The following is a 24,403-nucleotide window of genomic DNA, read 5'->3' on the forward strand; positions in this document are numbered from 1 at the left end:
ATCTTTTGTCCGTGACCCAGCCACCCAGTACTAACGGGTGCTGCCTCCACAGCCAACCATTGCTGCCTGGTTCTCTGTACCATTTAAAGTAAAAAGACTGTCAGTTTTTCTCTGTTTAACTGTTTTAACTGTTGGTTAAATCTACTTGTAAGAACAGCAGAGGCCAGGATCAGCTCCTACTAAATCAGGATTGAACTACTTCAGTAACGCAGAGGTGTTGCATGACTTGGAAGGCTTCGCCTCATGAGGCAGGTGAGCCTATGCTCCATAATTACTTTGAATTACTAAAAATTGTTCTTCCAGCCCAGTGCTGTAATTGTGCGACGTGGCACACACGCAGCCGGCAGAGGAAGCTCTCCTACAGGTTCAAGCGAGGCAGGAGGCAGGCAGTGGTCTGCCTGTAACAGGGCAGGAGGGGAGCACTGTTATGGGTTACAGGCTGTCCCCTGAAGCGACTGGCAGCCACCTCCTGCAGCACAGCTCTATGGCTCAGCCAACACGCACCTGACAGCCAAGAAGCCAAAAATACGTAAGGTTATGGGCGTCATTGGCAAATGTGGTCTAAAACCACGTTTCTCCAGTTTGTATTTGGGCTTGGGCAGCTGGAGGTATGTAGTTAATACACACCACAGACTTGGTTTGTTAGTAGAATAAACTGGAAACAACATAATTTAATTACACGTAGCCCTCAGTCTACCATCTTGAGCTCACTACCCTGACTTGGTCCTTCATTACAGCACACAAATGACTTCCACAACAACAACGTCTAAGGATCGAAGAGGTTTACTTTATTACTATAAATCAGTTTATGTTTTTGTACTTCACATATAAATATCTTGATGACAACAAAAAAGGCACATCTATGAAGACATCGTGCACCTTGTCCGTGTCCATTTTTATTTTATTACAAGAACTATCACTCTCTCTTGCTAGAAATAAAAGCCTAGAACTGGTTGTATGACATATACCTCTCTGTATTGACAAAATATTCAAAACAGTTGGTAAAAATTTACATTTCTACAAATTCTAAAAATGACACTGCATATCTAAATGGCAAGTTCCACTTTGCCTGGGCAAAAGGACAGTTTAAAAAGAAGGTGGTTTGACGCATCAGATTCAAGAAGTTCAAGCACCGCTTACAGTTTCATTCCAAAACTTACGAATTTAAACCAGTAAATTTTTAGTTGACATTAACAGCCTACTTCCTATGCACAAAGCGCTCACTACTTCCTGTTGCTGCTAGTCTTCCATTACCATCCTGAAGAGGTGAATGTTCCTATTTCAACAAAAATACAAAAAATTTTTTACAAATATGTATTTCTTTTTAGAAGTACTTGTCCCATAATACCTCTAGATTCCTATTTAAACCCATTCCCTTCATTCCCCCCAAAAGTAAAATAATTCTTTCTTTAGTGTAACATACTTCACTACAGCTAAAATGGCAGGCTTATCAGCTCCATCACTGCGCTTACAGTTCTTGAAGAGATGGAGTTGTTACGGTCTTTTTAAAATAGACAGATGAAGGAAAATGTATACTCTAAATGAATGACAAAGTCTCCTACATTCAGTGGTGTAAATAAATACCAGCAGAGTTTTATAGGAACGTGAGTATAAGTTTTAAGGGTTTTATTATCAAAGTTTTGTAAAACAATTTCAGAAACTGTACATCAACATGGCACAGACTGTAGCCTACTTTTGTCTTTTTACCTGCACAAAAGTAAAAGCTCTGGAACTTCTGTAACTAAAGAAAGAGCTTGCCTAACTACGTTGCATATAACATGGAATCACTGTGTGCATAAGATTACTACTGCAGTGACAGTAAACACAAATTTATTAGTTTATACAACTTGAGATCAAGTAAAAAGTACATTATCAAGTAGACTTGCTTTTAAAAGCATATGAAGGTCAATTTTAAAATGCACTACCTTTTTGCAATGTGTTGAGCTCATTATCAAATAAAACGACCTGGATTATGAAAACTGCACAAATCAACCTTTAATCACTGGGCACTGATCAAGCAGAGATTTTAACTTCCCAAGGCTCAAGAAGAAAAGTTAAGAACGATCACAACTCACCTGAGATGGATTTGAACTGACAGATTAAAAAAGCCCTCAAAAAAGTTAGTGCATTTTAACTTCGTCAAAGCTGAACAAAAACCACCGGGAAAAACAAAACAAGAACAAATCAACCCCAGCAACATGGCTTAAAAAAACAAAACAAACCCCCCAAAACCTATCTATATCAGAATGCCTATTTTCAGATGTACTGTCAATTTTTTTTGTGTAGTCACACTTAAGACCCTTAAGTAGATCCACCATATGTTGTAGGACTTCAGAACATATAGGATGTTTCTGCCACAGTCAACATGCAGTCAGTGCATTCCCTATACTGCTCTATTACTGCAATGAATCAAATTCTAGAAACACTATCATAAGTGAGCTGATTTACTAAAAGAGATCATACAACAAACAGTCCATGCCTGCTGTAGATGCATGCAGCTTTTTACTTTTGCTTGAAGCATCACCAAGTTAGTAAAAATTGCTTGGCTACGCAATCCCTTTCGGCCGTAACAAGAATGGTTACCTTTCTACAAAGCTTTTGATGTGAGTTAGTATCAGGAGATCTACGAACCATGTATAGCTTAGAGCTGTATACATCTAGATTTAGGATTAACAAGTACAGCATAAAAGAATCACACAGGAATGACACTGATGCACGTCTGCAGCTGCGTTCACTGCAAAGGCAAAATTCAGTCACTCATATCCATGTCCTCTTCATGATGATCATCCCCATTTACTTTGGATTCCCTGGCTGAATCTCCACTTCCTTTATCAGCAGCAGACTCCTTTCCTTTAGGGGAGGAAGCATCTGCCATTTTCTTTTCTTCCTTTTTCTCCTTCTCGCTGTCATAGCCTTGTTCTTCTTCGTCATAATCCCTTGTGACCTGCTTTGCAGAGATAAAAAAAAAAAATGAGTAAAACTTGCTTTCAAAGCCCCTGTTGGTTTAAGATTAATACTACGGCACAGGTTGTGAAGTTAAACAGGTTTTTAAACATACTTTCACATCTTTATCACTCTCGGATTTTCGGTCTCGATCCTTCTCTTTGTCTTTGCTTTTTTTTTTCTTGCTTGTTGACCGCTCCCTCTCATCTCTACTTCTCTCCTTGTCTTTATCCTTCTTTTTTTCCTTTTTATGTCTACAACAATAAAGTATGTAGAAGAATGAGAACCACAACCACATCATTCCATAACTAGAACACAGACCATCTTCAGACTGTTACCCATAGTTCATTACAAATCCAAAGGAAGAAATAGCAGTGTGCAACTACGGTACACCATTCACTTTCAGAAAATATCCAAGCATCCCAATGTCTTAGCTCTGGATCAAACACAACCACCACAAAGCGAAGACTAAGAAACACCATGTTAAGAATAGCAACCCTATAGCATTTTATGAAGGAGCACCTCAAGTTCCCCATTTCGGGAGAGAGGATCACAAAATGCCCAGGTCCACCCAGAGGTCAGTTGACTCCTGTTGTACAGAGCCAAATGGGACGTGAACTCCGGGCATCTCCTACTCCTCACCCCTGCAATACTTCACGTCTGGAGTTCTTGAGCACCAACAGAGAAGCCCTGTGCTTATGATAAAAGCAGTAGCAGGCAGCAGAGATCCACTCTCAAGAAGTCAGCCTATGGGCTAGGTATAAGGCACAAGCCAAACACACACCATCTTCAAAATAACCCCCACTGTGATCTTTGCTGTAGTTCACACCTTTGGAATTTTCTATCCAGACACCATTTTTTTTCTTTTTAGCCAAGAGTCTTACTGACCTTCTTGGAGATGGGGACCGGGACATTTTCCTTTTAGGAGACCTGGGTTTTTTAGGTGACCGTGTTCCACTCCTGCTTCTTCTACGTCGTCTTTCTCTGCAGGAAAGAGAGATAAAAGCTTGTGGTTTTTTGTTGTTGTTTGTTTTTGTTTTGTTTTTGTTTTGTTTGTTTGTTGTTTTTTTTTAAAAAGCTACAAACAGATCTCTGGCTCCAAAACCAGCACTGCTCAAAAGGTAATAAACATGTATAACTCAAAATGGACATTCACTATTAGCAGTACTGCAAAGCCAACACAGCTGCTGATCAGCAGAGTAAACTGTTTCCTGTTCTACCTCCACCTTCACAAACTGTGAGCTTAGACTGTATTAGGGATACTGACCCTTTTTTGCAAATAGAAACAAAACAGTTCACTCTTGTTAATACTGCAAGTTAATTTTGGACATTTTTTTAAAAACGGCACACATTTTGCATGTATTTATTCCATAAGCCAGGAAAGAGTTTAACAGTGACCTCAAAGCATCGTACTATCTTTGATATAGAGTAAGTAGAAACTAGTCTAAGCCCAAAGAATACCTCCAGAAGATTACAGTATCGGGGAAAACAATACAGCATCTCATAGACATCGGTAGAGAGAGGATACATGCACTTGTGCATATACCCAATACATCTACAACAGAATCATCATCCTAGTACATACAAGAATGTTCTTTCCATTAAAGTGGATAGAGCCTGCTAGAAACAGAGACCAAGGAAAACTTTCTTGCTACTGTACCTGCTTGTGCTTCTTGATCGTCTAGTTGTGCTGTAGCTTTTGGGGGGAGTTTTAGAACGTTTCTTTTCTTTTTCTTCCTTCTTTTTATCCCTTTTAGTAAAATACAGATTTTAAGTAATTTTCAAACTATTCAAGAGCATTCACTACTTCTGCTATGTAGGAGAATGAATGAAGTCATGATAACTACATGGGATAGCATATTCTGTTCGGTATTTCTGGGGCCAATCACATTATATTAGTGGAAACAAAGATTACAATTATCTACAGCAAAATAAAACAACAGCTCTTTTATAGCTTCTGTGTACAAACAGCACAAAATCTGCAAGTCTAGGTGCTCACATTTCCTGCTTTGCAAAAACAGCTACTGAGTGGTTCAGCTAATGCCTGCTGCACCTGTTGAGCCTTAAGAAAAGCATGTTACATGTTTTTATGTAACTGTGCACATGTATAGGGCAAGTGTAGCACAGTTCTGTATCATGTTACAAGCGACTGACTTTTTTTTTTAGAGTTACTAGTTCATTTTGCCCTAGACTTTTTGTTTGCGGGGTTTTGGTTTTTTGTTTGATTGTTTTTTTGTTAATTAACCATCAAAATGTCATAATTTAATTTCTAGCAAATAGAGTAGATTTACTGAAGCAATTACCTGGTTTTGGATGTGCTCCTAGACCTTCTGCTTCTCTCTCTGGAATGAGATCTTCTTCGCCTTGGACTTTTAGATCGCCTCCTGCTCCTTGATTTTGAATGGGACCTTCTCCTTGATCTGCTTCTTGACCGTCTGTCAGTGACACATTTTACACGGGAGTTAAATATATGAAATTTTGATATACTATTCAGAATACATCTGCTCAGTACTAGTGGTATTGTAATGCACAACGACACAGAAAACAGGAAAAAAAAAAAGAACATAGAAAACAGCAAAGGACTCACATTACATCCACCAAGGAAATGGAAAAAGGAAGTGCACAAATGCTAAATGTCAAAGAACAATGATGCTTCACTCAGCTCTCTTATTACTCGCCTTGTAAGAAAATATCAGTCCTATTGTAGAGGAAAACTGGTAATTCATGTTGAAATGTGAAGAAATTTTTAGAACACTAAACCAAATACAAGCCAACTACTGAATATGCAAATAGCAAAGAAGTACAAATGGGAAGGCCATAGTTAAAACGGCTCTGCACAGACCACGGGCATGCGCTGTTTAATTGGAGTTGACAAGCCAACAGCAAAAATGAGCCCTATGTCTTTGTTTGGGTAGGACAATATTAAGATCTCTGGTCAGGAGACCTGAACAGACCAGATCTCCACATAAACCATAACCTAGAAAATGCTGGAAAAACTTTTGTCCCAGACAATGCCACTAAGCTGAATTTGCTGCACATACTAGAAACAAACAGCCCAACAGGTAAACATTTATGTACATAAAGAGCAATACTCAGAGAGGCCTCCTAGTACTTGGCGTTAAGAGAAATTATGATTACCACATGAGCACACTAGAAAGAGGCTGAACAAAGAACAGAGGTTTAAGGAACCATTGTAAAATGGGCAGCCTACAGTGGCTTAAATTTTCATAGTAGCGAGGGCTGTGTAACACCAAGGCTTTGTGCAAAGATGCTTCTTATCTGATACAGGAAACGATTTATTGTTAAATAAAATCAGAGTCCAAGCACTGCTAGGACGAGGTGCCATGAAGTTCCTTCTGCAGTAGTTTAAGGTATTTTTGAGGTATTTTTTGCTATCATCTCTTTCCCACCCTTTCTACAAAAACAGAGGCAGGCCTCCATCTCACACTACAGCTTAGTCAAATCACAGCCTCAGCTTTCTTCAGACCATTTGCATTCTTCCACCTGTCCACCTCCTCAAGTGAAGTGTCACTTCCAATACGTATTTCTGAAGGAACTGTTTCAGCTCTGTGTTTTTTGGTTTTTTTTTTAAGCAAATAAACTACCTACCTGTGTCTAGATGAAGAAGGTGTCCTCCTCCTCCTTGAGCGTGACCTTGACCTTGAATGCCTTCGTTTTTCATCTTTTTTGTCTGGAGTTAAAAAGGAAAAGCACAGAAAAAAACCCAGTGTTACTTCAGTATTCAAAAAGATTTTATAAAGGAAAGGAAGTTGAGCTTCATGCCACAGATATAAATAAGACAAAGAAAACCTAAGGCATATTTTGATATTTGAAATTAAGGCTTATCTATCCTTTTCCTCAAAAGATGACAGAAAGAATGAACACATGACAGACACATGTATGTGACATAAAACCAACATAAAATTTTATATAAAACCAAAGAAGTGAAAATTCAGAAAATGTTTCATTTAAGTCAGTCAAAAGATGATAGCTGCAGGGCAATGGAAAGTCTTGTTAAAATCTCAGAATCTCTGCCATTTTGTGAAGGGCGAAAGAATCTCTCTAAGTATTGTTTTGAATTTCCCACAAAAAGCCTTAAGCAAATCAGTCAGCACATTTTTCTAGAATAATAGAACAGGAGCATTATTCTTTCCTGAAAATGATCAGGAGGCTGCAAAACTATATTTTTCAGTGCTCCAAGTTGCTTCTCAGATTTGGTGGATCTGACATTTGTGGATGACCGTTACAATCTTTTTCTAAAATAAAATCTACTGAAATAAGCTACAAAAATTAGGAATTAAAAGAAAGGAAATCATCCCAAGAACAAACATCTCTAGGATGTCAAGAGGTTAAGCCACTTGCTGCTTCCAGTGAAATCTCAGTGGTGGCAGTATGAACTTCAATCACGGGAAGCTCAAGATTTTTGCGATTTTCAGATCAAGCGCATTTTGGCAAAATCAACAGATGATTAATTCCCTGCATCATTCTGCAGGACACATCCAGCATTCACACCGTAGGACAATTAAAAACCTGTCAATTAGAAATTAGGTCACTGCAGAACATGAAAGCATTAAGCCCGTATTTTGCAGACCATTAGTTTATTTGACCATTAGTCAAAACTCCATCTTGAATTGAACGAGGTATTGTACAGTTTAAAATTACCTGGCTCTATAGCAGCAGAAATTAATGACTGTGCTTCTCGTACTCTTTTCATAGCTTCTTCTATTTCTTTACTGGAGGTATCTGATTTCAGACTTGGTGAAACAAGACCTGCAGCTACATGGTTCAACCTGGTAAATGAAAAAGAATTTCACAAACTCTATATCGATGAATCCAAGAAATACATGGCTCCGTTGTCAGTTTGCAGCCTATTCAAAGTGACTGATCTAAGTGACTCCGAATCTGCCTGTACGTTGTCACTATTCAGATAGCAGAGTAGTAAGTCTAAGATGTGATATCTGTGCTGAAAACAGTCGCACAACATACTAGTAGATATGGCTCTTGGAATTCCAGTAAAGTTTGTATTGTCTTGCACAGATACGTTTCTAATGACACTTCTCAGAACATTTTTGTACAACACAATTTCAATTCTCATGACCCGAAAAGAGCAACTCCACAGGAAACAGTATCTTACACAGTAGAAAGTCAGTTTCCATTTTTATAAGTCATACCGGGAAGCCTATAAAGAGTGACAAAATTTATAGTTCAGAAGATCCATTCTACAAGGTGGCTTTGAAGCCAAGCAGGTGTACCCAATATACCTGACTGATGTTTATCTAATCCATTATCTTGGGTCACTATTTTGTTCAATCAGATATGCATTTCCTGCTTACAGAAATGTCAAGTTAAAAGAGAGAATAATATGCCAGAACAGTATTTAAAAAAAAGATAGATCACATATATAGCTTTATCACCTGGTATAGATCTGATAGCTCTGACAATTTAAAAACACTGGAACAGCCAAACGGGGTTAGAAGTTGTCTATTTAGCTAATACACCAGCAGGGCAAGCACACATTGATATGCTTTCCCGAAGGTGAGAGTCAAAAGAACTCTGTCCAAAGCTTCCTGCAATTTGCAGTACAAGGGCTTTCCGAGGCAGATGTGTTCTCTTTACATTTAGTACACTTTTAATCTACTAATTTGTGTAATAGCTTTTTTCAATAGCATATACTTTCATCATCCTATTGCAATATCAATAGCTTGATGACACACTAATAAATTTAAATACTACAATCCTTCCCTCCTTGCTGTCCCCATGCCATTCTGTTTTGAACAAAATTATCCTTTTTCTGAATACTGAAATAAAAATTAGCAAATACTTGTTCTTACTGTTATTTGCTCCCTTTTTCTAATACGCAAAAAGACATGCTGTCTTTTGTTATCTCTGGCAGCTGTAACATACATGAACTCTGTTATTATTGTCTTTTACAACAGTTTCCGGTCCCGGCTCATTCTCAGCCATAGCCCTTTCATTTCAGCCTTGCAGGATGCAAGGTGCTAGCTGCACCTTTACATTACAGACACAGAACTGACAAAAACTGCATACGAAAAACTGAATTTCTGTCTCTAGCAAAATGAAATCTCCAAGATTAACTGGTGTTATTCTGTAGATGCAAGGCTGAATAACCTTCATTTCCTCCCCATCTTCTCTCTACCACAGAAAAGAGAGTCCACACAAGATCCCCAAGACAAGGTTTCTCCAACCTTAATTAGGTCCAGCAGGACAAAGATTGAATACTGAATCACAACCAATATTCCCAAGATCAGGAGTACTACAATACAAATATTGCTAAACACTGATGCTTACTTTGGATCCACTGTGCTCATAAGTTTTAGTAGCTGATCTGCTGCAAGAGACTGTGAGGGGGGAAAAAAAAGAAAGTTAAAACCATGTTGGAAGACGTGTGTGCTCAAGGCTATCTTCCTCGAATGCACCCTCAGCAGTGGCTAAAGCAAAAAGTCTCCACAGATGAGAACAAAAAAACCCCACACCCCAAACAAGTTACAGACGAAAAGGCATATTGTTCTGTTTTAAAACTTGTGGATGGCGGTAAGATTGTGAACATCACATTTCAGTGATGGTTACGTACTCTTTTTCCTCACAGAGGCGAAACATAGGCCCTTTCCTAGACAGGATCAAAGCACTTTAAAATAAAAATACACTTCTGGTATTTACAGGTTACTTCACCATTACTTCAAGAGAATAGAGACCTCATTAGAGAGCTAAGTTGCCTGTCCATGGGAAGTCCTCAATGTCAATTTATGAACAATAAGCAAAGGCTTCTTTAATGATTCCATGAAAAAAAAACATTTTGCAGTTCCTAGGAAAATCCAGATATTATTACAATTGGTCACTTCCTGTACCAGTGGTGTACCACAAACAAAAATGTTTAGTCCCTACTAACTTACTTTATACAGAGACAGGCAGGTGCTGAACCCAAACAGTTCATTACAGTTAGCTTGCTTGATCAACAAAGGAAACAACCCTTCATCATACCAAACTTATATTTTCTAATATGCATTTAGAATGCTTTTTTTTTCATCTGTTACTTCATTATGACCATTATTTGGTTTCACTATACATGGCATGCATAAAGAGAATGCTGAATGGTGGATTTCTTAGAAATGCATTAAAATATTACTTCCCGAACCAGTAAAACATTTTCTCTGTACAGTATTTTGTTCTTATATCTTAAATATTAACTCCATATTCTACTATTAATTAGTATTTGAAGTTTTATTTTATTGTTTAAAAAAACTAGAGTCTAACAAAGTCTCCTCAGTATTTTCTACAACTACAAAAGTAAATTTTTTTTTTTACTGTAAGTACAAGACAAGTTTCATAGCTTGATAATGACACATAATTGAAATATTTCATTACTAGCCTCAGATTATTTTTAGGTCCTTCCAGCACTTTATTTGATACTCCCACAAATACTATTTTTTCCAAACAGGTACTTAGAAAAATCAATTGCTGGATTTTTCAGACAGTGGCTGTTAAACTGATATAAATGAAAATTACTTTTAAAACAAAAAGACGGTAGGAAAAGAGAAGTGTTCATACATAAACCTGCTATGCCAAGAAACAAGGACTGCATGCTATAATAATTCTAAGTTTAAAGAATCAGCAGCCTCTGTAGAACACATGGAGCCAAACCTGTAATAAAAAGTAAGATTTTGTAACACTTCTTCAGACCTAATTATAGTAATTCCAGATCTTCAGCTTGTTATTTAACATACTGGTGAACACTAAGAGCATCACGTATGCTAGTCAAACTACATGTGTGCTAGGGACAATACAGGCAATTTTAGAATGTGTGGCATACCTGAGAGTTTAAGTTTGCTCCAGGAAGCCCAAGAGCAGCTAGGGCAGGATCAAGAGCAGGAGCTCCTAAAGCAGCTAAAGGAACAGCACCAATCTGTAAGAAAGACAGCAATTAGACAAAGCCATATTCAATTGATAAAAAGCTGTTTGATCAAGATTCCCAAGCATTAGACATGTGGAAACTTGAGCTGGGTTTTACTTAGGCTTCTAGGTACAGAAGACATTATACTAAGGTCAATGAGAGTATTTCAGTTTTCTTTTTGCAGGTATTCCAAAGCTCAGTATAGGAAATATTTTTTTCCTATAAATATTCTAAAATGAAATTCTGTTTCCTCTGCATCCCAACCGGCTGGGGGGTGGGAGTGAAGTAAAAAAAGTAAAGCATTCCAGTACCTTCAAAAAATAGTTTAAATTGAAATTCTTCTCCAGTGTTAGAATGAAAATTCATTATAAGTTTCTGCGCCAACTACTGCATATCTAAATCAATCTAGGATTGAAATTAACACATTTTATGTAAAAAGACAATATATTATTACATCTCTGTGCATTTCTCATATTTGGTTAAAACTGACAAATGGGTTGAAATGCTGCTGGAAAAATAAGTAGGATGACAGCATAGGTCTAAATTCCTTAAATTAATCTAGAAGCCTCATAAAAGAGCTCCGTTTTTTTGCCATTTAAAGTGAGATGACCGAAACATACACTGAATGAACGCACACTGTGCTAAAAACCACGTGATCTTATGCTAATCAAACATGGACTTTTGGTATGAGGTCTTGCTCTCCCTTCCTTCCTTCTCAGTGCCTCCTTTCTGGCTGCTCCGGCACTTGAGACTCATTTGTCAACCAGTTCAACCCACTGAGCCGCCAGAGAACTTATTTTTGTTCTGCCTGCATCAAGCTAACACAACAGTTCACAAAAGGATCTGATGAGCTCCAGAGCCAGCAGAAAAGCAGCAGCAAAAGCATGTAGTCAAGAGCAAGGGAGCAGAACCTTCCACTTTTTGACAATGAGTTTTCCAGTTAGCTGATTTCTTGAAACTGTAGGGGCTTCTCCCTGCCGTCTCAAAAGAAAAAGCCGCATTCCCACACACTGATTTTGCGAACATTAACTACAGCTCTAGTTCGTTTTTACCGAGTTAGACGCACAACTCCCAACAACAGTCAAACATTACAAGTTTTCAGATGTGTCTGAAAAAAATTACCATCCACCACAATTTTCCATAAAATGGATATGTTACATAAATTCTACCATTAAGTGGATTGGGAGTAGGTTGGGATTCACAGTGACAGAGCTAATTAAGGTGGTTCAACAACCATTTTCAAGGATGTATATACATACAGTTTTTGGTGAAAGAAATCTTTAAGACGGTATTTGTTTCTTCCATCCCTTTCCTTGAGTTTCAAAGTTAAACTTTGTACTTTTCCCTCTGTATACAGTTAAAGAGACTTTCTGAACAACTCAATGGCAAGTATATCTTTCATGAAATCAGAAATTATAACAGAAGCTATACAAAGAAAAGCTAAGCACAAGTTGAAGAAGTAAACTTAAGAACTGCAGAATCAATGAAGCTTTATTCTTATTAATTTGCCTCTTGTACTTTCTCTGTTCTCTAATATATGTGCTTTGACTTAAACTTTTCCGAAAATTTATTATTCTTACTGATCACCTTCCACACAGATTCTCATGTATTTAGATAATGAGCAAATACAGGCTACAATTTTTTCCCCTCAGTTGGAGTATTAATGGAAGGCACCTCCACAGCATGTCAACTCCTTGAACTTGACAAATTTAAAATCTACGAGATCTCTACTGCTTGTCAAGTCTGTCTGTAATCATACAATGGATAAAAGAGGGATGAGAGAAAGATATAAACACACGGCCTCTGAGATACCAGAAGCATCATATTAGGGAAATAAAATTATCCTATCTAGCAACTTATCACCATTTTGCCACAATTCATATCAGATAGCTGTAACAATCCATCAAAGTACATAAACTAAAACATTCTAGGGGTCAGCATTAGCACATCAGTCTATTTGTCCTGGAAAAAACAACAGAAGTTAGAATCTAACAGAACACATCTAATCGTTTCCCTTGACTTCAGCCTAACTGGAAAGCCTACCTGAGAAAGTGGGTTGGGGGTAGGCAGGAGTCCACCTCCAGGCAGCAGACCTGCCACAGCATTAGCTGGTGCCAAGAGAGACAAAGCCTTAGTCTCATCAGGAATAACTCCTGCAGAGAAATAGCCTTGCATTAGAATGCATTCCATTTCAAAGGCAGAAAATACACAAATACACCCAGAAAATGTCTCCCTGATACACCACCTGAGTTTGTTGAAAGTACTTATGTTGGCTAAAATACAAAGCTTGATGTCTATTAATATTTATCATTAATTTTTTTGTCAGAATGGAACTTCAATGTGTGAAAATTTGACTGTTCCTTTTTCTCTACAAATGGTTAAGTTTCTAGAGCAAAAAAATAGCACAATACACACTACTTTTTTGTTAACACTGCCAAGATTTCATCACCTGTACTCGATTTTTAAGTCATGAACCAAACGTAAGCAAGCACAGTCGGTTCTCCAGGGGTGTGCTCTCAACTTTCAAAAGCTGTTTTATGAACAACGACTCGTGTCGGCTGCTTCACTATAAAGCACACAGAAAAATCAAGATACACAAGACAAAAAAAGTTTGATTTAGGGGTTAATAATATGGTACAGTTCACTATGTTTTCTTTTACACCTACCATATAAATTTTGTAAAACTTAAAGAGAAGGTATGGAAATATTTTTTGTTGAATCAAGCGTAGGGCTTTTGCTGACTTGTCAAATGAAAACGACTCTCTGCAGATCTTCAAATACACGCTGTGTATGTGTGTCTGTGGGTGGATGGGTGCATACATACAGTATATCGTGGCACATTCCTTACCTGTGCAGTAAAATGCATTTGTTCCAATATGTGCCATGCTTATTGTACCAAGAATGCTGCTACATACTGCCATTTCAGAAGAAACTTCTGGCCCAAAATCTTGCAGCCAACTAAGACAAGTGTCTTATTTCACTGCCTGCTCTGCACATATAATTTTAAGGGTCCTACTATGGAACAAGTAATTATGTAGGTATTTTTATTCTATCCAACAGCAAAAGCCCTATACAGATGGATTAATTTGTTAATGTGCCCAAGCCCCCAAAATGAGAGTTCAATAAACAATTTTACTATATATTTGCAAATACCAGTAGTGTTTCTGTAATACATATTAAGAAACTGCATCTCATCATAAAACATACAATATGTACAGGGCACTTAAGAGAAACTGGATAAGCTGCAGAAGAAAACTGTTGGGTGGTATTTTCAGCAGGGCCTGGTATATAGTTCAGGCTGAACCAGGGAAAAGAACTGTAAAACACAACAACAAAAAAGAAAAACCACTGTTAAATAAAGGTAATGGTTCCTTCCACCTATACTGAGAAGTGCCGATAATATAAACAAATGTATAATACACAGCACTGTTATCTTGCTTGTGTCATTGAGCTGTCATCAATTTAGATACCAAAAGTTATGGAGGGAGAGGGGGGAAAAAGGTCATTTAGATAAAGGGCATTAATGCATAAATATATTAACACACCTACAGAGAGATTATGGGGTAATTTTGCATGCAAAATTATGTCTCAGAGGATATTTATAAATTATATCTAAACATTTCAAATTAGTGCAACTACAACATTTCTGGCATCTAAATACAAATCCTCAGACTTATCTTGAGACACCTCATAGAAGATCTGCATCCATTAAAAAAACTCATGCATCTGATCCTCTAATTGTTTTTTAAGTATTTAGAAATAAATAAACTACAATTTTAAAAAAAGCAATGAGGCCCCTCACCAGTTAATTTTCATGCTTCAAGAGTTTTTTTTACTGCTGCTTTGTTAGAACCATGAAATACTGCATGAATGTGTAGAAATGAAAGAAAAAGAAACAGACAAAAGAAACAAACATTAACCAAAGAACCTAAATACCCCCCCCAGCCATCTTTAATCTTAGAGTTCCTTCCAAATCTAGGAATATCACAGTGAAAATTACAAATACTAAACCTTACCGTAGACTTTGTGTATAGTTCTATAACACAAAGCAACAGCCAACACCAAAATGTCTGTGTATGCTAAAACTGGAGTGCGCTTGTGATATAGGGGATAATTATTGCACTAAACAGATAATAAACATTTACTTTAGTGACAGGCAATATTAATACAGAATTATCACAATAGAAACTAAAAGATAAAGGGCCCAGTTCAGCACAGTAGTTAAGCATATGCCTGGCTTTAAGCACATGAGCAATTTCACTAAGGTTTTAAGAATCTTGCTGTATCGTGCTTAAACAGCTTGTTGAATTGGGACCCTGGCAGTATGCATTTGCAGGGAAAACTATACTCCAGTACAGGGACAAAAGCATATGATTACAAAACCAGGGGGCATAACTTAATTGGCTGACCATATCTCTTGTGATATGTCACATCATTAGGCCACAAACATCAGCATTCTGAACTGCTAGAACACCACAAGAAACAGCCCATGAGGAACTCCTTGTTTTTAAACAGGCCCGTTAAGATATTCTACGTTATTAGTTTTATTTTCTTTATACAATCTGAACCACAACTACTGGGCAGATTTCGCTATGTGCCAGATTTATTCACCATCGAGCACAATGCACAAAGTCGTTCTGACAAAGAGAAAAATGGTTTTATCCTTATTGGTAAAGTTAAACACTAACATTCTTCACCATGGGCCTTGGAGAATATTTCAGTACTAACTCGGACTGTTGCTGTATCACGCTTTAATACAAAGATGAGGACAGGATGCCTTTCAACTATGCTATTATATCTAAACTGGCGAAAGCAGAAGCAGTAACTCAATGGCAATTTCAGAACGTGTTCTCTACTCTCAAAAAGCAGCACGCCTCAAACAAAGGTCATGCTGCAGATTCCTAAGTTTTCACATCTTTTAAGCTTAAGGAATACAAAGATAAGACAGCTCCCCAGGCCTCAAAAGACAGCCTACAGCATTACAATAGCTTGATTATAGGTCTGAACCCAGGCCATGTACCAAATTTATTACTGTAGTATGACTTAATCTGCAGAGATTTTATTTAATTCAAGCGATCTGGGAAAATCCATTATTTCAGAAGTAAATCAAGAAACAGTACAATGGAAATCAGTTACTTCTAAAGCAAGTCTAGAAGAGTTTAATAAGACTTCTGTAAGAAGAGGTGTCTTCTCAGCACTTTGTTTTTAAGGTAAGTTCCAAAAACCCTGCTCATTGCCTTTCAAATTACTGTAACACCCTAAAATGTAAAAATAAAAAGAAGAAGAGAAAATGTAGTTAACAAGTGGTTACACCAGGAAAACACTTGGGGACTTGAGTGCTTGCTGGCCTTTAGTTAATGTCTAGAATCCCCTGTAGCTGCAGAGGACCCACTGTTTTTCAGTCATCTGGAAGGGCTTTGCATTTGCCTTCTCCACTACAAAAATCACACACACAAATAACAGAGAGAAGAGTTTATTATTTAGTGAAATTCTATAAAATATATCAAGGATGAACAAGAAAACTTGGAATAAAAAACTAGTACCAGTGCCCATTTGGCACCTCGTGGAAGATCTCACTTTTAAATTAAACCGTAATTATTCAAACCCTTGGTATACTGAACTTCACAGTGAGAGTGGATGCCTTTTCAGGGGAGCTGCCAGCTAAAGGCAGTGGCAGCGTATCTCAAAGAAATGTTAATCTACTCTCCCATGCACTCTCAGGGAGGGAGAAACCATTCTCGCGAAGAGATTTACACCTATGTGAAAGTGGCAAATACTTAGTTATTAAGGCAAAATTTCCTTAAAATCTTGACCTGTTTGCCTAAGTCTGCTTAGGAAAATGTCTCGTTGAGACTAATACAGAGCAAAATTTGGAAATAAATCTGCCTAAAGCGTTAATATTCTAAACTTAAGGACACACAAAACCAGTAAGAGGTAAACTTTCCTCTTCCATTCAGTGTCACTAGATTAAAAAAATTCTTTAATCCATGGGCCAATGGCAATATACCAAGGGTTTCAAAATGTTAATATCTTATATGTTTGACATTTTACTAATTCTCATTTTTGTGAACTATACTGGAATAAAATGCCATCATATGGTGGCTTCATAGGCCATTAAACAATTCACAAACCTTCTGCATATGGTACGACTATCAACGCTCTGTCAACGAATACAGTGTTTGTCAGATGCTGGGCCACAACTGCCGAGTCAGGATCATGGAACTTTACAAAACAGACACGCGACGAAACAGGCAAAGGAGAATCACTGAAAAAGAAAGAAAGAAATTACTTAGACGGAAGCACGTCTGATAGCATGAAACTTGTAACTTCTATTGTCTCTCCACTTTCACCAAACCAGGAAGTCACAGGGGACTATGGGGTACGTCTCTACACAAGAACATGATTTCAGGTTTTGTATCAAACAATTTGCAACTGGACATTAATTCTATTATATGCAATATATATCTATGACCTGTCACCTAAATGCAAATTAGCTTTCATGACCTGCCTGTGAGAAGGGAAGGAGACAAAGAAAAACTTTGCTCAAGAAAGACAGAGTTACCTACTATGTACACTGGATAAGTAACCAAAACCATTAGTTTTATACTTTCTGCTTTAGGCCCCAAATTACTTATTACGGTAAATTATGAAACTAAGAGGGTAATGATTAAAAGATCACTACAATTTTACTTATCAACACAATTTCACAGAAGCTTCTACACCAAACTTCATCATGCTTCTCACACATACAGAAACTGCCAAATTCATTCTGAAGGGACGTACGCTGCTAAACGTGTGTCTGCCATTCAGCAGCTACAGAACCAAACACAAAGAAATTCAAGAAGCTCAGGTGGGCAACACTACAGCTGAAATCTCACTAACAGGTGAAAAGTTCCTAAACAACCAATCAGTAAACATATACCTCTTTCCAAGATAGGTCTGTACCTACTCCACAGCTCAAAACGAGCATCTGTCAGCAGAGCTGTGTAAAAAATCCCAGACATGGAAAATCCAAAAGAGACTGCATTAATTTTCAGTCACTTGAAAAAAGCCAGAAATATCTACTTCCTACAACAATAGGAAAGAATTGCAGGCCATACAACTGTACTCCCCTCCCTTCCCTGAAACAAACCAAAACCAAACACCCAAAAAACAGAGGCAGAAGCAACTCGGTAAAGGTCCAGAATGGGTTTCAGAAGTCTCTATATCCTGAAAATGGTGCAGATCTGCTTTAATCAGGCATATAAACTAAAGGTCAGCAAGCAAAAATGTTACGCAGACACAACTGTACAGTAGATGAGTTAAAAGCTGCCTCCAGAAGGTGCAGGGCAGGTACTGAAAGCAGTAGCAAGTCCCAAAACCCTAGCTCCTAAACAAGGCCCGGGTACACATGCTGTTCAGTTCTGCCCTCAAGTACCAGAGGCACAAATTAGCCTAAAGAGGTAGCTCTGAGAAATATTAACGAATTCTTCACAACAAAGATCTACATTTACTAACTAGATTCCCAGAAACAGTTATAAGACTAGCTCTTCAAAATGCATCCCACTGCCAAACAGTTTCATCTGGGCTGAAGAACGTTGACCAAGTCTTAAGCACTGAAAGTGCAGAGAGAGTTGTCAGAATTCAGGAGAATAACTTTGATATCAACAAGAAAGACATCCCAGATCCATTTTTGTTAGTGCAAATGCCAAAAACTATCTAACCTTCACCACCACTGAGCACAGGCTCAGCCCAACATGCAAGTTACACAAACTCAAGAACTGCCCTAAACACCTATCAGTTCACCCTATAATATACTTCAAATTGAACCTGATGTTAAAAACTAGATTGGAGCCAGCATATGGCAGCTTTTGAAGTATTAAGATGAGAAACATCCACTTCATCCAAGGACTTCCGAATTTAATAAATTGGAAAGTAACATTGTAGCAGTAAATGGCACAGAGATAGAAAAATTGAAACCACTAGCTCTTTTGTATCTATGAATACACAGTAGCTTGCCAAAATGGTGCCTTTTCTTAATCCATTTGCATAAACACCAAAGAAGCATTAGCAGACAGTGTTTAACAAAATCACAGTACTAAAATTTTAAAGAAAAGTATATCAAGGAATTATGGCATATCTGAATGGTATACCAATCTAAGTTCAAAAAAAATTAAACAATTACATAAATGCAGTACAATATTCTCATTCTTAAAATGTCCATGATAACATAGGAACATATAACAGAGTAGATACCATTTATATAAACGAGTACCACCACGTAAGAAACCGTGCAGCTAGCTGAACCTACAAAACCAACTGAAAATACTTAAGGCTATGCTTATGCAGCCTGACATTTAATATAAATCAGTGTATTTAATTTTTTAAAATGTATTTTCAGTCACTCTAAAATCCAAGCTGTGGCTGAGCGAAATTCATCAAGAACAGAATGTTCTCAACAGTTACCAAAAAAAGGCCATCATTATTCTAATTCACCAGAGATCTAAAAATTTAGTAATTCTCTCTCAGACATCATGCCAATGAATGCTGAGACACACGACAATTTACTGCGGTTGGTGTCTGAACAACGTACCCATTCTGAAGTACAGTACATTCTGAAATACAGCGGATGAACAGGGAAATCCAACCTCCATATCATAACCTCTAACTACTCGTTCCACCAAAGTTCCCTCATGTTGCAGCCAACATCTTAAATATTAAATCTGGTTTTTAAAGGGATATTTCTGTCACCTACATAAATATTATTACTGATGTAAAATCAGGCAAGAACCAGGCTGGAGTGGACAGACTGTCCATGCAAGTGATGTTCTTCAACGTTATCATGTTCATCAGGTGAGAAGAAATAGTTAAAAAAAAGAAAAATGAAACACCCACCCAAAACCCAGAAAAAAGAACCAGTGCAACTGCTTCACTTTGAAACAGAAGCTGTCATCCTTTTCTCAGCAGACCAGTGGCAATTGCAAGTAATGCCGGTGTTCCGAAAGAGTCCATGTATAACTTCCATCAGCAGCTACTAGAGATGGCAAAAGATCTCACCAATTACTATGCCATCCAACATATGTAATTATTATTAAGCATGCTCCTAATTTTATCAATCTAACTCTATAGATGGTATTTTCCATAAATGTGCTTTTTTTCTTGGTAAAATTCTCTGTCCCTAAAAATTTGATGGGATCATTCATATCTAAAGAGCAAGAGACCAGTCCCTATCAAACACCAGTGTCATATAACCTTTTATGCCCAAGTTTCAGAGCAGAAACTTAATTTGTGATGGAAAGGCAATTTTCATACGCTAAACCAAATATGCTGAAATAGGCATATATATATGTGTGCATATACACACACCCCCTTTAAAAAAAGAAAAGGCAAAAAAAAAGAAAAAGCACCCTCAGAAACCCATTGCCTCCACTTTTCAATTTGCCTACAGTGGAGGATGAAGCTACGTGGAATACAATAAAGACAAGAACCAGGCAATGGAGTTGTGGAAAAGCAGAAGGAGGGAAGAAAGTTTGGACAAGAAAACAGAAGAAGTCACAGAGCTGGTTATGTATTAAAAGATGTTATATAAAGCTGAGATATACATAAAATGTGTAACAGCTGATTAAATAACTGGGATATGGAGATGGATGAGGGGAGAGAAAGAGAAACAGAAATTTAAAGAACTTCAGGAAGTTTTATCTGATCTGGAAGTCTGGGAGAATAAGGAACTTCTACAGGGGACAGAAGAATCAGAGTGGTCAAGAGAAAGATCAAAGAAGGAGGAAGAGCAATGGAAGTGGGACTGGTTACTCTGAAATACTATATGCAAGAAAAGAATCCCAGTATAATCTGGGACATAAAGAGATTCAGTTTATGGAGAGAATTTACATATTATAATTTGTATCCTGTACCCCCCAAAAAACAGATGAACACCATGGGCAGGGAAAAGTCAGGACCTGAAGTTTAAAGAAAGAACTAATAGAAAAGGCTTTAGAAAAAGCAGACAAAAGAACATGCCACTATTAAAAAATACACCCCTCTTCGGTATGAAATGAAATCAGAGACACTAATGCATCCCAAGATCAGATCTCTGAGCACCTCAGTAAAGATCTGCAGTGGATCTAGAGGTGCCAGAGCCCTTGGCATCTCTGCATGGAGAACAACACAAAGGAAATGACACAAAGTCTCCTTAAAATAGTAAGGTAAAAATTAACCCCAGTCCTAAAAAGTGCCCAGTCTAGTATCAAGTGCACAACCTTTATATACAGTTTTCAGAAATGCTGTTTTTCCACCAAGACATATATTCTATAATGAAGATATATGTTAATGTTCACTTCAACAGCTATTCAGTATTTTCTACATCTTCTGTGCAAAGTCTATTTAGTTACACTGTATTTCCTGTTCTGTATTAGTGTCTTCATTGGCTTTTCCATAGTTACAACTTTTTCATAAATAGTAAGAAATGTTCATAATATTCCTAGAAGATTAAAAGTATTACCCTCCTCATTCGTTTAGGGATTTGAAATAGAAATTTAGGCCAAATGTTTTTGGTAATTTTTGGTCATCCATTTTGAAATATCTGGCACCAGGGTCACTGGAGTTATTTGTGTCTTGGTGCCTTTTCTCCCTTGGTACATAGCCTTCACCAACACAGGTGTAAAGGCAGCCAACTTGATATTTTTGTATACCAACAAAATGACCCAGCTGAAGTGACAAAACAGCAGGGCCAGAACAAAGGAGGCAGAAGTCAGCAGTCAAACGCAGGAGCCTGACCTTTTTGCAGAAACAAACTTACTCAAGGATACAAACCAGAAAGTTTTCCCTAAAGACTGGTATCTACTAGTGTCAAACATTACAGACATAAGGATATGATGCAGATCTCCCTGAAGCCATTTCTTCTCTTCCCATAGCCCAGCTCTACAACACACCCATCACAGACTTCCCTCCAGTGCACAACCCCAAAACAGAGCCAATGCTTGTACTGAGTAGTGTCCTGTGGGGCCAGCACCTCACTACACATCTATACATTCTTAATTTGGCCCCTTTGCACAAGACAGTCTGGGCTACGGTAAAGGGAGAGTTGCTGGGCTGGGTTTTGGATTTGGGGATTTTTTTCTGTAGAGCACTTCATTCTGATACCACAAAAGTAATCTTTTAACAGATCAGTCAATATGTATCTAAAACTACGAAGTTTCAGAAACTGAATTCACCTGTAATAACCTTCCTTAAATACTGGGACAAAATATTAAAATGCAGAACAGTACATCAAATAACTGCATCTGTTTAAAGGCAAGTTACTTTGCTGGCTGCCGAGCATTAATGGTTCTGCCATTCAAGTACAGTTATCCCAGCTATTAACAATGCAACTCTTATGCTTGGAACTGTCCCTCAGTTTCAGTTACATACACGTTCTGTTTCCTTCTATGCTTCAATTTCCAACATGACATTGCCAAAATCCAACCCAAAGTAATAAACTGCAGGAACATCAGAAATACTATTTCTGAATTTGCACATATATTAGCTAGCAGGACAGGGGAATTTTCCTGGGTTTGTGCTAGCAGAGATTGAAGATCAAATGATAAAAGAAAGAATGCTTTGTAATAGCTTTTTTAAATAAAAGAATCCAAACAGTCTTAGGTATTAAAAATAATTGACTGTGTTCTTGTTTGATTTTTTCTCCAAACAAACAATCCTCATTTATCATGGCAAAAAGAAACCTCTTTACTTATACAATGCATATGCAAAAGATCAACATATAATGACATTAAGTTCTGTAAAACAAATCAAATTGACATGGCCAAAATCAATGTTATTGCCTAACTAACGTAATAAATGTGTATTATTTGTACATTAGTGATTACCTGCCCGTTTTGCACGGAATGCTTTGCAAGGAACGCATATTTATACAAAAATTTTAGTTTTAAGGCCAACTGTCCATAAAATGCGTACAGTTCTGGAGCTTGACCAGACAGCAGAGGTTAGTTAGACAGCCCTGGAACAAACAGCTCCTAGAGAAGAACGTGCATCTGACAGGAGGAATCCCGCGTGTAATTTGCATGCCGTAAATAACCGTCTTTTCCCCCACATATGCGCATAACGTAATTACGTGAATAATTACAATTGTATTAAGCACGTAAATTCTTACAGCAACTCCATCTGAGAGGGGAGAAGGCTGCAGAGCCAAGGAAAGGAGCTCGCTCCGACGCGACTGACTGAGACTCCCCCGAGCACACCCGCGCGGTGCTGACCGACGTGGGCTGGCGGGGATCTCGCCGCCTCATGATCGGGCGAGCCCCGCGGCAGCCCGAGGCCCCGCGGCAGCCCGCCGCCATGGAGGCAGGAGGCGGGCCGCTGGCCTGCGCTGGGGGAGGGGAGGGGAAGGCGGAGGCGGCGGCCGGGCCGCGGCGAGGCGGAGGAAGGGGCCCGCTCCTGGCGGGGGAGGGGAAGGAGGGGAGGAGGGAGTGCCGCCACTCACTCGGGGGGGAAGAGGCGCAGCTCCTCGATCTTTCCGAGGAAGCCGAAGAGCGTCCGCATCTGCTCGGAGCTGGCGCTGGGCGAGACGTTGGTGACCTGGATCACGTCGGTGCCGCTGCTTGAAGCCATTGCGCCGCCGCCCGCTCCACTGCTACAAAAACATCGGGGAGAGGAAGAGCGCGTTAGGCTCGAGCAGCTCCCCGCCGCGCCTCCTGCCGCTGCCGCCTCCGGCCCGGCCCGGCCCGGCCCAGCCGCAGCTGCCGCCGCCGCCGCACAGGAAGGGCCGCCCGCCCGCCGTCCCGCCTCACCAGCCTGCCCGGGCCGCAGTATCCCACAACCCACCGCCGCCGTCCCCCGCGCAGGCGCACTGCGTCCCGCGCCCGGACCCACGCAGGCTCACAGCCCGCCGCCCGCACCTCGCCGCGGCGCCTGCGCATGCGCCTGGCCCCGGCCTCTCCCGGGAACGCGCGGAGACGGCGCGTGCGCAGCCAGGCCCCAGCTCGCGCGAGGTGGGGGGGGAAAACACTCCCATTCCGCGCATGCGTGCTAGCCGCGCGTTGCGCGCGGGACGCACCGTGCATGCGCAGAGCGGGAGCGGCGTGAAGCGAGCGGCTTGCCTCTCGCCTCAGGGCTGAGGGCCGGGGGGGCTCTCATGCTGCCGGGGAGTGTTGCGCTCAGGCTGTCTTTTGTGCCGGTAGCATGAGAGCTTGTCCCGGCGGCGGGTGAGGTTCCAGAGCACTGGTCAGTTTTCAGAGGGGCGGATGGGCCTCAGAGGCCTCAGCCCTAGCTGGGCTGGCGCGTTGGTAACAGTGCCCTGCCCGAGGTGTTCCACACGGGCTCGGTGATGCTGCCTGCTCCTTCAGAGCTGTAAGCTTAAAATTGCCGCGTTTTAGACAGCCTAGATAAATTGGTATGTGGATTAATTGCACTCACATAGAGATGAGCAGGATGGATATTTGGTTGCCTGGATTTGCTGAGGTGAATGCACTTTGCCCTCTACATTTTCACCTCTATCGCTCCTGGTATCAGACTGTAAATAAAGCAATTGGTTATTGCCAAAGTCCATAAAACCAATTTTTAAGTAATGATGTGATCATT

General features: G+C 39.3%; 1 protein-coding gene across 3 annotated transcripts; it reads right to left on the bottom strand.

Annotated features, from left to right (window-relative positions):
• Positions 1 to 767: 767 nt before the first annotated feature.
• On the bottom strand, positions 768 to 23,722 carry SRSF11 (serine and arginine rich splicing factor 11). Of its 3 annotated transcripts, none has more exons than XM_064454835.1 (13): positions 23,648 to 23,722; positions 23,307 to 23,456; positions 16,984 to 17,117; positions 12,896 to 13,005; positions 10,772 to 10,864; positions 9,253 to 9,302; positions 7,606 to 7,733; positions 6,553 to 6,634; positions 5,247 to 5,378; positions 4,604 to 4,693; positions 3,832 to 3,927; positions 3,059 to 3,197; positions 768 to 2,947 (listed from the first exon to the last, which is right to left on the bottom strand). In XM_064454835.1, the coding sequence occupies exons 2-13, from the start codon at positions 23,432 to 23,434 to the stop codon at positions 2,750 to 2,752; spliced, it is 1,380 nt and encodes a 459-aa protein (XP_064310905.1). In that variant the 5' UTR covers positions 23,435 to 23,456; positions 23,648 to 23,722; the 3' UTR covers positions 768 to 2,749. The 3 variants fall into 3 exon arrangements, with proteins under 3 accessions (XP_064310905.1, XP_064310906.1, XP_064310904.1); XM_064454836.1 differs by having other exon boundaries at positions 768 to 2,944; positions 23,614 to 23,709; XM_064454834.1 differs by having other exon boundaries at positions 23,614 to 23,709.
• Between the last annotated feature and the right edge of the window lie 681 nt (positions 23,723 to 24,403).

The sequence above is a fragment of the Phalacrocorax carbo genome, chromosome 6, assembly GCF_963921805.1.
Source record: "Phalacrocorax carbo chromosome 6, bPhaCar2.1, whole genome shotgun sequence".
NCBI lineage: Eukaryota > Metazoa > Chordata > Aves > Suliformes > Phalacrocoracidae > Phalacrocorax > Phalacrocorax carbo.